The 18,036-nt window shown below is 34.4% G+C and overlaps 1 protein-coding gene and 1 pseudogene across 2 annotated transcripts; one reads left to right on the top strand and one right to left on the bottom strand.

Moving 5' to 3' along the window:
• Positions 1–524: 524 nt before the first annotated feature.
• LOC143548527 (uncharacterized) lies at positions 525–5,567 on the bottom strand. The gene is made up of 7 exons (XM_077039658.1): positions 5,253–5,567; positions 2,305–2,698; positions 1,706–1,843; positions 1,385–1,544; positions 1,161–1,311; positions 952–1,083; positions 525–723 (listed from the first exon to the last, which is right to left on the bottom strand). Exons 1-7 carry the CDS (start codon positions 5,565–5,567, stop codon positions 532–534), a joined length of 1,482 nt encoding a protein of 493 aa, XP_076895773.1. The 3' UTR covers positions 525–531.
• A 3,791-nt stretch (positions 5,568–9,358) lies between these two features.
• Positions 9,359–11,276, top strand: LOC143548545 (patatin-like protein 6 pseudogene; annotated as a pseudogene). The gene is made up of 3 exons (XR_013137975.1): positions 9,359–9,410; positions 9,917–10,432; positions 11,019–11,276. The product of XR_013137975.1 is annotated as a patatin-like protein 6 pseudogene (transcript).
• Positions 11,277–18,036: the final 6,760 nt, after the last annotated feature.

The raw sequence follows: 18,036 nt of genomic DNA, 5'->3' as shown, positions 1-18,036 counted from the left end.
GGGCAAAAGGCGGGAGTAGTGATTGGTGTGTTGGCTGGTGCGGGCTTGATTGCGTTTGGTTCAATGGTGTACATGAAACGACGGAGCAATATCCGACGAGCACGGTTTGGCGTATTAGCTAGAAGATCTCAACTTTGATACAAAAGTTAACAAAACTATTATTTACCAAATATATTTGTCTGTTGTTAAGAAAAATATACTGCATTTAGGAAATACGTTAAGATGGTTCAATAAGTTTTGCTTCTTATTCTGAAGACAGTGGCATTGGCAGATCTATGAATTTTTTTTCAAGGGTGTCATTAAGTGTCGGGATGTCTCACTTGATTCGAAGATCGGTTTTTGATTTGCAATTGTTGTATTTCATAATATCATTCAGGTTATCAGAGGCCAGTCAAAAGGCCAACAAAATTCTAGCATAATAAGTAATAATAACATATAAATGTATTATGAAGTGTAATAATAACTTAATAAGGACTATATACAAAGTAAATACTATGCTAATTAGTAATTAACTAATTACCATATTCTTCTTTAAGAGTGAAAAATTGAGATATCAAGAAACATCTGATCCAAAATAATCCCACAAGCGAATAATCCTATCCCGATTAAGACTGGTTTCGCTCTTGATATCCCGTTTATATCACCATTTTCCTGTCCAATATGCATAGCCCACGCCATTGCGGGTGGTAGCACTCCATACAACATTGTCATACAATACCCTCCCTGTTTCAATAACACCCAATCAAAAAACACACACTAGCACACAGGGCCGGCCCGTGGGCCAGCGAAACCAAGCAAGGGCTTTAGGCCCACACTTAATTAAAGCCTCGAAATCCAAAAAAAAAAATTTTCACACTTATGTGGGCCACAAAATCTCATTTTGATTCAGGCCTCCAAAATCGTTAAGCCGGCCCTGCTAGCACACCTCCAAAAACACACACACGAGCTTACAGCGATGTCGGTAGCTGCAGAGAACGCGTCTGGAACAGTAGTAGACACGAAAAGCGCAGGACCAACGACCATAGCAGTGGCAGTAAAACTTGTTCTATTTCTTATCCACCATTTTTCCACCATTCTTGATTTCTGCATGAGAAATCAAGATTTCAACTTGATAGTAAAAAATGCATACTTTTCGTTAACGGGAAAAGAGTTGGCTTTGCCTGCGACGAAACAGAAGAATCCCGAGTCAAATTGTTGACCATTTGCTCTTTGAAGAACTGAGAGAAGCCTAAGAGAGTCCCTATTAGTGACGTTCCGACTGCTAATAGCGAAAATGCTTCTACCATAATCTCAACTCCATCCCATCTTTGCCTGATTGATTTTACAGTCTCGAGATCATATAAACCAAGTCGAGTCAAATAAAGTCAAAAACTTTTATCATTACCTCATAAGCAACTCGACAGGGTCAATGAGTGATTCGGCTTGACTTGAGAGACCAAGAGCTATAGAGTTCCACACCAACAGTCCTATCAAAGGTACAACACTGCCAACAATAACCGAAATCCTTATACGTCCAATATCACCTCCCAAATACGCGCAAAGAACTGAAAATATTCATAGTTTGACCAAGTTTGAAGTGAAAAACATGTTGGTTGACTACTTTGATACAGTTGACATTACTTTAAGAAAATTAAGTATTCATAAAAATTACATTATAATGACTGAATTTAAAGTCAAAGCATGTAGAGTTGACTTAGGTATTTACCTGGAGCTAGATCATGATAAACCAAAGAAAATATCATCACCGGGATACTCGCCGGAACTTTTGTCCAATCACCATTGCCTTCAAACCCTGACCACCCTCCAAGTACTATTGCAAGAACCTCAATTCCTACTAACAATCCTGCTATGAAGACTAGCTTCAAAATTGACCTTTTGGAAGTAAAATTTTGTAAAAATTTAAATAGCTTTTTTAAGGGAAACTCATCAAGATGATCATTTTGACCAATGAGTTTAACTTAAAAGAGTCTTTGACTTTTTTGTTTATAGTTATGATATCGTTTCAATCAACCACAAGCTTCCACATGGCACACCCTGCCGCGCTAGCACAACAGGATTTAATTATATCTGGCGCAGGAGAATGGATCTATTGCGTTAAGATTAAAATTTGTTGCATGGACCCTTGTCAGGCACTTGTTGATTAAATTTTAAAAAAAAACACTATTTTGTCAGACTCATTGATCAATACGTTCATTTTGGTAATTTTCCCTTCTTTTAGTCGGTGGTCTCATGGGTCCACCTCCCAAGACCTTGCTAAAAGTGGGATCTTACTGGGCACGTTTGCTTGCATGCCTTGAACAATACCTATCATGGAGACCGTAAGAACTTGATTCACTTGATCCGTGGCACGTGTTCCTCCAACGGATATCAGAACCGCAAAGATCACGGTAAAGAAAAACCCCGAAACCGACTCCGGAATATTAACCAAATGGCAAAGAATTTCACCAGATTTTGCAGCATAAGCAATGACTGATGTGTACCCCAAGAACACATAGGTCAAAGTGGCTAAGGTTCCACCAACTTCACCTAATGTCTCTTGAGCCATGGTTCTAATGGAAATCACTTCCAGCTCATCCTCATTGTCAACTATGTTTTGCTTCTTTTTAAGAAGGCCCACATTGATTTCAACCAATAATAATGCTTCTATTAATAGGAACCCCCAACATAAAGTCAATGATATTGAACTTGGTAGCAACCCCTGTTCAAGAAAGTCCATGGTTTTACCAAATTTTGTTACTTTAACCCTTGATAAAAGTTAAAACTATGTTAAAAGTTTGAATAGTGTTCTAAAAACTTTTGAATGCTCATCGGTTCGGTTATCGGTTATGCCAAGCATCAAAACCAAAACCGAACCACAGATTTCGATTAATCAGTTATGACTTAACCAAGCCATTGATTAATTGTTCAGTTAGGTTAATTCCATTGTTGTAAAAGTTGGTTCTAGGCTGCGATTAATCACTAATCGTTGGGCCGCTGTTGAGATTTTAACCAACAGTTAGTCAAATTTTGGTCAAAATCAGTCAAAATCTTTAAAGTATTTGAAAAATTATAATTATTGTATAATAAATTTAAAAAATGTGTGACAAATTTTGAAAAGTTTTGTATATTTATATAAGTTTTACATATAAAAATTCCAATCCGAGTAATCACTAGTCGGTACCACACCGTGCGCGTAGCAAGTTTTGCAACTATGGTTAATTCTAGGGTTGTTCTTCGGATTATTTTTTCGGGTTTCAAGTTGTTCGGGTTGGAGCGTATTGGAAATTGACCCAAGAACTGACCCAAATAAGATTGGGTTGTTCGGTTTCGGGTAGAATGGGCTGGGTAAATTTGGGTCAGGTTTCGGGTTCAACAAGATAAAAAAAAAGGTATTTAACTTTAACAAGATCAAACAGAAAACCATATTCCAAACCTTCATAAAACCATTATCAAGTTTAAGAACCATATTTAACTTTAACAAAATCAAACCTTCTTAATTCCAAATTATATCAAACCTTCATTATTTCAAACTGTATCAAACGATCGTGTAAACTAACCTCGAAACGTTATATAAAAACAAAATGTTCAAAACCTTAGAGATTGTCATGAATTATAAAACAACGATTATATCACAAATGAGCATGACCAAAGTCCTAAAAAATGACTTTCTTCAACTGTTTATATTAGAAATGAGCACGATCAAAGTTATGTTTCCTAAGTACCTCAATTGCAATGGCACTGGTAGATGACAATCTCTGCGCGGCGCAGATAAAAGAATCTGTCCAGCCATTTTTCAAAAAAACAAACAGCACTAGGGGTGTTCAGATTTCGGTTCGCATTCGAAACATTCGAAATTCGATTCAATTCGCATTCGAAACATTCGAAATTCGATTCGATTCGAATTCGATTATTAAGATTCGAATTTGGTTTTAAAAAATTCGAATTCAATTCGATTCGTATTCGAGTATATTAATCGAATACGAATTTATGATGTATTATTCGGTTCGATTCGAAATTCAAATTCAAATTATATATACATATATGTATGTGTATGTTTAATTATTATTTTTTATTTTTGCCAAATCCATAAATAATAAATATCCATTACATATTAATTAAACCCAATAAGCCATATTATTGTTTCTTAGCCCATACTAATATTGGTGTTGTTTACTTCTCGTTTTGAATATTTTAAATTTTAGACTATTTGTACTTTAGTTTTAAATTTATTATAATGTGGTATTGTAGCTACTTTAAATTTATATGTTTGTTTTGCAATTATGATTATGGTTTTCGAATTTTTGGCATAGGTAAACTTGACTTAGTTCGTATTTATTCGAATTAAAATCGAACTTATTCGAATTCGATTCGAATTGGGCATATAATACGAATAAGAATCGAATAGTTCAACTTTTAATCGAATACGAATAGAATACGAATACTAGCAAAAAAAACAATTATTCGGTTAATTCGATTCGATTTAACTTCAAAATTCGTTATTCGATTCGATAAACACCCCTAAACAGCACCAAACAATTTCCATAATTTTCCATTTTTTCCCATTGTTGCCACCAATTTGGCCCATATACATACTTATCATACCCATAAAAAAAATACCCCTACTCATTTAATGAATCTAAAAATCCCAAACAAATATGTCAACGCATACTTACTCAAACCAATAACTGAATGCTAAGATGGTAACAAGATATATAAAATTATAAACTGCATATTTGGATGGAACATTCGGGTTAACCCGAAGTTGGAAGATTCAACCCAAGAATCAACCCATTCTTCTAGTGTCGGGGTCGGGGGTAGAGCATTCTCAGCAGCTCATCTATAACTATGTGAGAAGAATCTCTAATTTCTTTTAACCGGTTGTAAGTGGTTGTGAATAAAAAACAAAGAAACTTTTAAACAGGTGATCATTTGAAGGACCACAATTCATCCTTTATTTATTTTTTAATATATTTGAAAGTGGATGTGACTGGAAGAGAGATAAAATATGATAAAGATAAAAAATTTAAGTTAATTGTATATGACAGAGAAAATATAATGTTTTTAGTGTAATTATATAGATAAAGACAGAGATCCGGTCGAGAATGCTTTAAAGGCTTATTCGGGTTGGATAGTTCAGGTTCGGTATTCGTGTACGGTTAAAAAAAACCCCGGTTAACTGGGTTATGTTTATGTTATTTTCTCAACTCTACTAAATAAATAATAATAATAATAATAATAATAAAGTTAGTTTAAAGTTTAAACACACCCATTACCGCAGGAGAAGTTTTGTGGGGGAGAGCAAGTATCCCAGACCCGATACTTGTGCCGACAATAAGAGCCACCGCACCAGAGACGGTACCCTTTTTGGTACCGGAAATTGCAGCCGGAGTAATGGCATCAGCAGCCACTTTACTCTGTTTTTTTAATATTGAATTTTCCCCTTGCAATTGACATGTAGCAGGAGTAGTATATGCATAACAGCAGTAACTGTTGAATCTGTGGCGGTAAACTGGTGTTTGATGAAATCCATTGATTATAGGTTTAGTTTGATGGAATGAGGAAGATGAAGGAATATACAGAATCTTCATAATACACACAGACACAGTTGAATATCATACGATGATGATATCTTTATTATGCGTTTACTGTGAAACACGTGACGTATTCTATTGGTTGGTAACACGGTGGGTCCATGATAGATAGATATTTGATATTTCGATACAGTAACATAGACTACTGTAGCTTTGATATTTATAACTGGAGAAAACTCTTAAAATAAGCATTTATGAAAACAAAATTCTAGTTTTAGGTATCATTTACAAAAAATTATAAAAATAGATATTATAAACTAGTCGTGACGAGTAGTTTGTAGAAACCAATTCGAGTTTGCCACGTGTCTTTAAACTAACTGTAACGAGCACGTTCACTAATCAATTACTCGTCACGACTAAATAAGTTTCATGCTTCGTAATCAACGCCCACGAGTAATTCATAAGTTCTTTAGTCGCGACGAGTAGATTATAAGGTTAAACTAGTCGCGATGAGTAGATTATAAGGTTAAATTAGTCGCGACGAGTTAACTACTAATAAACTACTCGTGTAGGGAATGTAAACAGGTAAACTAGTCGTCGCGACTAAAAGATTTATAATTAACCTGTGGGCATTGATTACGAGGCATGAAACTTATTTAGTCGTGACGAGTAATTGATTAGTGAACGTGCTCGTTACGGTTAGTTTAAGGACACATGGCAACTTTTCATTGGTTTTACAAACTACTCGTTACGACTAGTTTATAATACCTACATCTGAAAATTTTTTACAAATGACACCTAAAATAAGAACTTTGTTTTCATAAATACTTATTTTGGGAATTTTCCCTTTATAATTTTGTAGCTAACAATATTGTCGCGTTATCATTTTAATCACTCCCATTGATTCTTCCTTTCGCCTAAATATACCGCTCAATTTTGTAATGGCTTAACATTTTTTCGTTTTAGATTTGGTCCACCCGATATAGGTGCTTTTATGGCGGCTCATGTATGGGTGCAAACGAGCTGAGCCGAGCTCGAGCTCGGCTCGTTTCGAGCTCTAGTTTCAAAGCTCAAGCCCGACTCGTGAGTAGATTTTCAAGCTCGAACTCGGCTCATTTACTATTTATAAATTATTTTTCTAATAATATAATTATTTTTATATATTTTTTTTCTATTATAGCTTTCTGTATAAAATCATATATATTATCTAGTTATTTTTATTTATTTTTTATAACATTATATATATTAATTAATAATTATTAAATATATATATTTTTTAAATTATATAAATGACAGGCTCGTTTAGGCTCGTGAGCGGCTCGAGCTCGATAAGTGAAACTTGGGCTCAGGATCGTTTATTAAGCGAGCTTACTTTTGGGCTCGAGCTCAGGCACGATAAGCTCGACTCGTTCGAGCTTTTTAACGAGCTGATCTCGAGGGGCTCGATTAAGCTCGGCCCGTTTGTACCCCTAGGCTCATGGTGAAGAATGTGATGCATGGCGGATAAAATGAACACAAAAGGCATTACATTAGGCCCCTTTATATTTTTGTGAACATCGAAATTTCGTTATTTGAAATACTTGAACCCAAGACCTTTCATCTTCTTGATGTTTCAAAAGTTTTTTCATTGTTAATGTGCCACCAACTCTACGAGACCCCTTTATAAAGGGATTTCTAATTTTGACAAGTATGCCAAAATTACAAATGATCTTACTAGTAAGCTAGTAGAACAAATGGTTAGTTATGGTTTTTAAAACATTTATAATAACATGCTTTCCTAACTTAAGGAGGCTAAATGATCCATCTAGATCTCAGTATAAAAATTAGCAGGTTCAAAATCTAAATTACTTTTTAGTTTTTATAGGAGCCTAAATAACCCATCCATATGACAATGTATTAATTTAGCATGTTTAAGGACTAAAAGATGAAGTGACAAACATCGCACCTTTTATATTGTTTTCTCGAAAGTCTTGTCTAATCAAAAAGACTAAGAGTGCCATAGCCTGGACTGGGCTCAAGTAGTGGGCTTATTACAAAATATAATTTCTTAAGTTTGTGTAGCTTATGCATAATGGGGTGTATCATAGTTATAGTATAATAATTATCGCACTACAACATAATGAACTAACACTACTTTGTTTTCGAGTTTCACTTATGAAGAGAAAGGAAAAGAAATATAATCTTGATGCGTTTCCTAGTTTTATTTAAAGGAAATAAAGAAAAGAAAGAAAAGAAAAGTGATTGGTTTTAAGAGTAAAATGAAATGGATATATTTTCTTCTAGTTTGGGAGGAATTGAAAGGGAAAAAAAAGAAGGAAGAGAGAAAAGAAAAGAAAAAGAAAGGAAAGGAGAAAAGAGTGATTCATTTCATTTCTATCGTTAAATGAACTTAAAAACACAACGTAAAGTATTTATGTCTATGCAACTTCAAATATGTTGCATAATAATAATTTTCTAATTCAAGCATAACCACCACTTCAGTGTTTCCGGCATTTTGCACATCAAAATTCATTCGTAGTAAATCCCACCTTTATATGTATATACTTTACTATGCAAATATTGTAATATATATTATTTTATGGTAAAGGTTTAAATACAAATTATTGTTAACGTACAAAATATACAAAGAACTAAACATATATTGCCTAAGAGCATTCATAGTAGCTCCCCGTATATCTGTGTATGAGTGGAATATGCAAATTATAGGATGTGGTTGTGAGTAAAGGAGAGAGAGAAAGACACGGAAGTGATTTTTTATAAATTATGGAAAACTTTGTTTGCTCCCATGTATTTTTAATATTTGTTGAACGTGGTTGTCCGAGAAAGAATATGTAACGATAAAAGTATAAAAATAATATTATTTAATTAAAAATGAGAGAAAAAGATAATGTTTTTAGTGTAATTATATGTTTGAAGATTAGAAACCTACAGTGGATTCTCTAATATTATGCGCAATTATTTAATTTTATGCAAAACTAGTTATTGTTGTTTGTAATAATTTTAATTCATTCGTAAGGCTAGTTGTTGTGGAGAAAAATTTGCTAGTTGGTAAAATGTCACGTCACTGCCACGTAGGAAACGTGGCTTTAACAAATACACTCGTTAACTCGCCTGTTGTAGTTTAACCAGGCATTAAATAAATTTAAAACCGAAAAAAGAAAAAAACGTGATTGGTCATTTGTGGCCTTGTGGGTGGCTCCACCATTTTACTGTCATCAAGCTTGTTACCACATTAACATCCCGGCCATAACCCTTGGCCCTTAACATGCCGTTAAGGGCCGGCCACCTAAGCATATAGTTGGTTTTACCAAATTCCCACAACGACCAGTCTAATTAACAAGGCTAAAGGCTAAGGGTGTTTACTATTTAGTGGTACACGAGTAGACGTTTGATAATGTAATAAAGGTAGGCACGTAACTCCTAAATAGAATAAAACAAACTCAACAGGCCCCATATCAATCCATCTAACTTAACGGGCCTCCATTTGTCCACCGACGGCCGGCGGACGGTCACTCATTTTTGTCCCTATGTGTTAATTTTGCTCCACACGTACACCTTTATAATTTACACCGTTGGCCCCCACTCGGCTACCAATTTTGTAGGATTTTATTATTACTCCAATCCCTTGCTATAATAAATGTTGCAATTTGTTTATTTATTCTACTTTTTTGCATTTTTTTTTGGTTATTACTTAATAGTCGTGTGGGAAGATTATAGAAAGTATATACTTTTTATGTCAATTTTGAATTAAATGAAATGGTGATGTGCACATACTTCATATATGTTAAAGTTTTAATGATATTTAATAAGAGTTATGTTGGAAAATGATTAATTTGAACGTGACTCATATGGACAAAATTGTTACAAAGAGGATATCGGTTAGGAATACTTTCTTCAAAAGTCTTATTACTTGTTTTCATGTGAGAGTCTGGTTAAAAGAAGGATCTTCTCTCATTATGATGGAGTTAATTATATTGTTCTATATACGATGGCAAATTTCAATTCTTGGTTGACGTTTGACTGCTCTTCCTCATTGATACAAGAACCTCGGTGATACCAGAGATTTTTAACAATAATAAAATTAGAGTACCGTAATCGCCTAAGGAGTGTCATGCACAAAAACATTCAAGAAAATGTACAAAAATTTATTTTTACTTGATCATCACGAGAGCAACATATTGACATGTATGCAGTCGAGAATCATAGCTTTTTGTTGAACAATTAAGCGGTATTGGAAACAATCAAACACCACTTAAATACTCGCGAACAAAATTGATTCAAATTAACACAAGTGGAAAACAAATTAGCCGAATGCTTTAAGGTTGTCGTAATCGAGTCTCAAAACGGCTATATGAGCCAACAATATATATTCTATTAATAATAATAACAATAATAAAATCTTTTAGCCCGAAGCCTAACAATAATAATAATAATAATAATAATAATAATAATAATAATAATAAACACGGTGAAGCCGATATTAATCCTTTGTTATGACTTAACCAGCTCGGCTCCGTTTTTATTTTCCCGAGCCGACGCTTTGGAAACCGACAGCTTTGATTTTAACCTCTGGGAGGTCTGCCGCGCCACGTCGGCTTCTCCTGGGTTATTCGACTCGGTGTGTTGCGGTTGATGGTTGTTTGGCCATGAGCAACCCGACCGCGGCGGCTATTACGCACGTGTAACATAATAAACAGGAGTTTCCCTTCGTGCGAGGGGTGGAGGATTTGTTGGTACTATCGTTGGGTACGGGTCAGGTTTTAGAAGGGAATTACTGTTATGAACATGTTAAAGGATGGAAAGGGAATAATTGGTGTCGTCCTATGGCTCGAATCTCGGGCGACTCGTCCGCTGAGTTGGTCGATCATGCTGTCGCTATGGCGTTTGGTGAGACAAGGTCTAGTAACTATGTTCATATTCAGGTATGAATATTGAATACTGTTATCTCGTTGGCGACACAAATAAAATTACGCTAAAAAAGGAAGCTTTGTTGAGAACAAAGTGGCACGCAACAGAAAAATGAGCACACACGATATAACGTAGTAAAAAAAATACGACACGGTGGAGAATTTGCATTCACCTGCAGCAATTAGATTATTTAATTAAGCCTAGACAAAATATTACAATTAGATATAGGACATTATAGAGATAAAACTAGAGTTAATAACTTAAAGAATCAGCATCCACGTGTTGTAATTAGATTATTTAATTAAGCCCTTATTCTCCTTGTTAATTTGAGCTCAAATCCAAAACGGGCCTAGTGCCTTCACAAATAGTAACAATCTTTAGAGAATTACAATTATTGTAAGGCATTAAAATTTTGTACTTTAGAACAATGATTGTGTTTATGAAGACATTAAAAAAAGTTGATGTGTTAGCCATTTGAATTTATTAATAATGGTCGGTTAAATTATTCATTTTGGTCCCATGCATTTTCATATTCCAAATCATGTTGTTTATGAATGTGGAACTTAATTATGGCTCGTTATGTTTATCGTTCATTAACAGGCGAATGGATCTAGCATGGGTCGTTATGGGGTTAATGTTGATTCGGACCCTAGTCCCAGCAATGTAAGGATGCTCACAGCAATGGCTGATGAGATGCTCACACAGAAGAATGTTGAATCGGTGCTCTTTGGGGGCAAAAGAGTCGTTGACCAGACCAATCTAGAGAAACTTGACTGGTTTGCTGGAGAACTTGTGTTGGAACATCAGAGGAGGAGCTGCAGGATAGCTCCCACTGTTCTTAAGCAGGCCGCCTCATAACCGTACAAGTTTTCACAAAGGTAAATTTTAAGGTTGACGATTGTGTTTTTATTTGTTGCGTTGTATTCAACTTGTCACGCCAGTATATTCATCCTTTTACACTAAAACACGTCAAAAAAAAATCCTATTTGATTCGAATTTCTTTAGCGAGAATGACATGAAAATTTAGAATGAGGGGCACGCTTAGTCGAACTCTTTTTATTTTTTTTTTTTAATTTTTAAAAGTCAAAAGGGCAATATATAGGTTGCTCTCCTACTGTCGGTATGCCTAAAAGGGCATAGTGGTCTTTAATATTTGTGGGGTGGGGGATATGTGTTGTGAATTCGGTGTTTTGATGATGATCCGTAGAGGGCTTGTCCTTACTCCCCAATGAGAAAAGGACAAAAGTGCCCCTGTTGACATATCACTGTGTTGTTGAACCGACAGCCAGAGGTTGAAACCTTTTATGTGTGTGAGGAAAAAATAAATATTAAAAGATTTCAGGGTTGTCCTAGTTGTTGGTTGGCACATATGTGTAGGGTAGATAAAGGGTGTTAAAGGTACTTTCAACACACACCAAATAGAAATAAACCAACTTATATCACTTACTAGTATGGTTGTAATGGAACCGTGCCGAACGAGATTTCTTGTTTGTGTTTTTCTGAAAATGAATTTGCTCGTGAATGGTTCACGAACACAAATGAATGAAAACAATATTTATTTTCCTTTATTTTTAACATTCATATTCATTTGCTATTTGAAAACCTTTAATGAGCATACATAAACAAACAAACATTAAATGATCATAAACGGATGTAAACTAACACATTATCGAACGTTCACGAAGACCGTTGAGTGGACATGATCTCTGTTCAATGCGAATTTAGTCAATAATAACTACGTCCGTTACAGTACTGAAAGTAAAACAAAATGGAAACAAAAAAGAGTAAAGTGCCATTTTCATCCTTGTGGTTTGGTAAATAATGCGAATTTAATCCAAAAAGTTTATTTTTTGCATATGAACCCTCTCAATGTTTCTCAATTCTTGCCAATTACATCCATATCACTAACCTTGTTAAATTTAATCGTTAAGTCAGGGGTAGACATGTCTTTTCACTATTTCTTTATTATATGAGTAAAGTGCCAAAATCGTCCCTGAGGTTTGGTCATATTTGCGAATTTCGTCCAAATCCATATAAAAGAAATTAAAATATATAAGGCGGTGTTTATTCGGTCGGTAAAAACCTGGACGTTGATAAAACCCGAGTGTTAATCAGGGTGTTGTCGGTGAAGCCTGGGCGTTGGTAAAACTTGAGCTTTGAAACATGGACGCTGGTAAAATTCCGAGCGTTAGACGGCAAGCAAACGCAAATATGGTTAGTATCTGTTACGTTCGTTGGGTATAAGCATAACTTAAAAAAAAACTATTTTGAAATGCAAAATAAAAAATAATAAAAAAACAATAAAATAGTCAAAAATAATCTTGTGACGCCGACAAGTCAATTTTACTTTTATATAGATAATTGATGGAATTCGTGCCTAACATTGAGTTAAGCCGGTCACGTCCACTGGTTATGGCCTCTATAATTTTAATCCCAGCTCATGTTATGTCTGTCCATGATTTGGATATTTGGTTTCTAGTAATCGGACCTGACAGTTGATTCAAACCGGCCACGTCCATAGATTTGGGTGTTTAGTTTTGAGTAAATGAGTCGAATATCATGTAATGCCATACGTGTACTCGAACTTGAAAAAGTTGTTGTCAGTCACATACTCAAATACCATTCCCGGATGCTTTTTTTGCCACCCCTACCTCTACCTCTTCCTCTACCTCTCTTCTCGTTGGCTGTTTATTTTTAAATTAATTAGAATTCATAACTTAATATATATTTCCTTCCATTATAGTAAGATTTAATCTTTTAACAAATATAATTACTTCTGTCGACATATATGTTGTTAGTACTCTCTTGATTTTAACTAACGAACTCTGTTGGTGATAATCAATTTGGACAACTTTACAAAAGTTGTCGATGCCCCTTCGTAAATGAGGGCATCAATGATCCTTTAATAACTTCGGAGTGTCTTTAGTGACTAATGGTAGTAATTGGAGCCTGCTTTTGCTGTCAAAAAAACACAAATGTGGGATCAATTAGGAGTACTATGCTAGTCGGGTAGTATGGTGGGGACTAGCGATTAATCGTGGATTAATCGGCGTCTACTCGGAATTTTTATAACCACGATTAGGGGAGGCATCGTAAATCTGGCAACCATGCTAAAAGTTTATAATTTCTAAAAAGAATTTGTAAATGAAAACACATAAAACATGCCTACCAAAGATAACTCTGAACATACTCGTGAACAATATACAGAACAATACGGCAAATACGTTATGTCAAGGTCTATTTTTATTTGTTTGAACATTTTTCATATGACAAGACAATGAAGTAAGAGAAAAGAATTGTTACTCCTTTTATAATGAAGCAAGTAAACAAATCAAAGTATATCACATACTCATTTTCTTTAATGAAGAAAAATCACCATATTGTATGTTATTATATTATATTTTTTTTCTTTCTGGAAAAACTCAATAACTTAGATTTGCTTATATAGTTGTGCATGCAACCAACGACACCATTCTTTTAGTTTATACCAAAGTGGCAAAACGTTTTAATTAGTTAAATCAAAAGGCCCAATGGTTTATGTTTTGGATCATTAACAACAGCCAACAAAAATGTGTACTGACAATAAATTGAAAAGCCAACAAAAATGTGTACTGACAATAAATAGAAAACAAAACACAACTGTAGCATAAAGTGAATATTAAGTGTCTAGACAACTGGAAATGGCTGTGTCTAAACTAACATGTTAGCCGGCATTTCAACTCCTAAACCAAGCCAAGTTGCAGTGGTATGGTATGCGGTTTTTAATCCCGATCAGACCCTATTATTACAAGGAGTAAAGGATTTAAAATCACAACAAACTTAAGTATACCGTGTAGATGATCATTGGTGGCATGTTTGATCCGATTTCATAGAGACCACAAAGAGAGAGGACTAGTTGCAATCTCCTTAAGAAAAAAAATCAAAACTAGGTCTTTTCAATATGAGTTACATACGTTGATTTCAACTTTCAAATACATAAAAACCTAATGACTAATTTCAATCTCATCATGAGAAAATTTTAGCAAATAAACAAGTCGAAGTCTGTTTATTTCACTTACAGTCAACGTCGAATTTTGGAAGAGACGGCAAGCAGTGGCGGGGAGCATCGGGGACGAGAGGTAGCGAAGTAGGGCACAATAGGCTATGAAGGGGCGACGACCGGTGGAGAAGCAAGGGATGGTTGCTAGAGTTGAAAGTTTGTGAAGGAGAACGATGACTTATGAGGTTAGCAAGAGCTTAGAAGATATAGCAAGAGGTTGGGCCGAATCTGCACCAAGAAGAGCCTGCACAAATATATTATTAATGAAACGTCTGCTAGAAAACAAGCACTCTGAAGAAGCTCATGTCTGCACAGCGTAGACAGAAGAGCTCCCGTAAAATTTTTTCAAAAAACAAACACCCCTTAAAAGAGGGTTGAGGTATAAAAGACGGACATCTACACTTACAGCCAGTGGCGGATCTTGAGCATTTAGTATGGATGGGCCGAAAGTCACAAGACTTAAATATTTTCCTAATTTTAAGTATCGGGTCGGCAATCCGGTTCGGGTCTGGTCAAACAATAATTCCAAATCCTAACATACCAAATTGAAAAAAATACAAAATGGTTAAATGTGAATTACCGAACCTGGTCTCTGTTTGCTACTGTTGACTGTTTCGATTAACCGATTTCATTCTCACACGAGTCAGTTCCGAACCTCAGGCCTCAGCGGACAACGACAGTGCCCAATCAATCAATCGATTTCACATCCAAAATATTTCATCAATTCACTTGCTAGCTTCTCAGCTTCTGTTTTGACTTTTGTGTCGAACCTCATAAGTCAGTAAGTCACATAACGGCCATCGCACAATGGAACCTCCATTTGTTGTTGTGTTCAAACAACAACCATATGTTAGGGTTGAATTTTGGGCTTAATGTTTAGTTTTTTTTGTTTAAAGTTTATTTGGGTTTGGGGTTGGTCATATGGAGTTTTATTACTTAGCCTTCCTTTCTTTATCTTTACATTTATTTCGTAAACGATTTCTGATCTTCGGCTTTAAACAAACTTTACATTTTTAAATTCAAGCTTGGCTCGGACTCAAATAATATGGATAGGCCGGACTCAAATAACTTCGTTGGGCCGGACTCAATACATATATATATATTTTCTTGATTTTTCGAAAAAAAGACACTACCGAGCGAAAAACGTGATGGGGTCGCGGCCCGGTTTGGCCCAAATAAAGATCCGCCAGTGCTTACAACAAATAGATACTTTTTAATACCACATATGATAAAGTAATAAAACTACAGGAAGAGTTTATGTACAAAATAATCTTAACATGAGAACGTAAGAAACAATACCAATCTATCAACATTAATGAAAACGTAGGAAACAATACCAACTACAATACCAATCAACATAAGCAATGCTTAATAACAACAAAAGAATCAGAATCAACAACAAAAATAATAACAACAAATATGTATAACAACAAAAGAAAAAACTAACAATAACAACAAAATTTAATTAGCAAATACTTATAACGTCTAATAATTGGAAATCAACAAATATGAATAAAAAATAACAGCAAACACTTATAAGTTGTAACTTATAAAGCAAACCTAATAATAACAACAAATTGGTTCTCATCATTTCATGTTAAAAAGTATTTGTATAATGAAACATAAAACAATTGCCAATAAAAATTAAAAAAAAATATGGTCTTCAAAAGAAACCATATATATATGTGTACGGTGTACATGTTAGCTTCAATTTTCAATACATCAAACCAGAAAATGAACACTAAAAAGCCAGTTAAAAGGGGAGTAGAAAGAATTTAACTTACTTTTCACATACAAATTTATTTAACCATGTGATATTTAATTACTGATTATATATCTGTTGTGTACGGGTTTATTTATACATAAATCCATTCTTTACTTTTATTGGACTAACAATTTTACTGTTACTTTTATTGGACTAACAATTTTACTGTTGTATTAAATAGATATATTTAACTGGTTCTTAAAAGTTAAAACTATATATAAGAAACATGAAAGTAACTATGGAGAATTTTGTGACTATTTGGTTTCCTTTTGGGCTATTTGGAGGTGGCGAAATAAAAAATTGGATCATGGCTATTTGGGTTGTAGTTTGCTTGCAACTTTCTTCTTTTTTTATGATAGGCTTCTAGTTGTAAGGTTATGCAATACTTTTGGGCTCCCTCTTCGAACCTTTTGGGTTTATGTATTTTCTCTTCGTTTTTTAAAATATGTGAGATTGCCCCTTTTAGATTTGATTTGTATCATACAAAACGGTTTGCGTAACCACATATTTGATTTGACAATTTTACCCTCAAGTAATAAAAGATGTTTGTGGTTTGCGTAATCAATCAGCCCAAGTGGTTAAGGTGAGGGTGAAACGGAGATGATTGGGTGGGTTTGTTGCATGTCAGTGACCGTTAAAAAGAGGTGAGTGAAAAGCATGGAGCATAAAACATGAAAGGTATTCGACACTTGTTACAAGCCATACACGGTTTGGAGAGCCACTGATCATGCTGCAACCAAATGAAGTTTGTCGTGTTCTAGATCGAACTTCTTTGTTAAAGATGTACATTAATCGTAGTATTAACTCTCACACATTTTTTGTCACTAATTTATTGTTTATGGGTCAATTGACTGTTATTTCTCACAAATCTAGATATCCGAAATATAATTAAATTATACATTCAAAACATCCATGAAACATGGTGACAAAAACAAATATGATTAAAGTCATTGGATTATTTACTATTATGTAGGCTAGATCACTAGCTCGAGTTCACTTTAGCAGAACTAATGGAGATGTCATGTTAATCTGTGCACTAACATACATCATACAAAAAATTAATCTCCAATATTGGTAAATTAGTGTCCGATACTATATGTTCAAGACTGACACAGAAATTCGTGATGCTTTAATCATTAATGGTCATTTTTTTTATAATAAGACTAACCACATTAGCCTAATAAAACCAAATTAACTTGATGGCTTAAACTGTTCGGTTAGATTCAATTATAGCACATGATCTAGCTAGACTTACATCTCCTTGTTGCGAAAGATAGCCAAGAGACTGATCGATCATTATTTGAGAAAATTAATTCTTTAGGCATAGAAGTTAGCTAGCCTTGTTTATTTCTGAAAGTCCAATCATTAGCTAGCCTCTAGGTATATGTTTTGTAAATATCTTCAAATCTTCATTCATCATTAAAATAGCTAAAACGTATAGCTATGTCTATTGTCAAATTAGATCTTCCGGTTTGAATCATACATTTGCATATTTGTCTATGAACTACAAGTTGAAGAAATAACATTTAAAGTTCTATTAAGTTTTAGTCTTGGTATTTACCATTTTTGGTTTTGAAAGAGAAGAATTTAAGATTTTTTTTTTGAACCACGTTTGAAACTACTCCCAATACTTGAGTGAGTCTTTCTTAGACGGGATGCTAACTGTCATATTGATTTTGACGCTTCAGGTGTTACTCACTCAGGAATACCATCAAGAAGGAAACCAACCTAACTGTTTCAGACGCTACTTTTGTAATTCAAAAAAGGGTAAACGCAGTTTTTGTCTGTTTGCTTCTGTTTCAATGTAAACACTA

Source organism: Bidens hawaiensis, unplaced genomic scaffold (assembly GCF_021521415.1).
Source record: "Bidens hawaiensis isolate Kalapana, Puna unplaced genomic scaffold, B.hawaiensis_p1.1 tig00015194_1, whole genome shotgun sequence".
Lineage (NCBI taxonomy): Eukaryota > Viridiplantae > Streptophyta > Magnoliopsida > Asterales > Asteraceae > Bidens > Bidens hawaiensis.
Note: the sequence above shows the minus strand (reverse complement) of the source record. Positions and strands in the feature narration are given on the sequence as shown.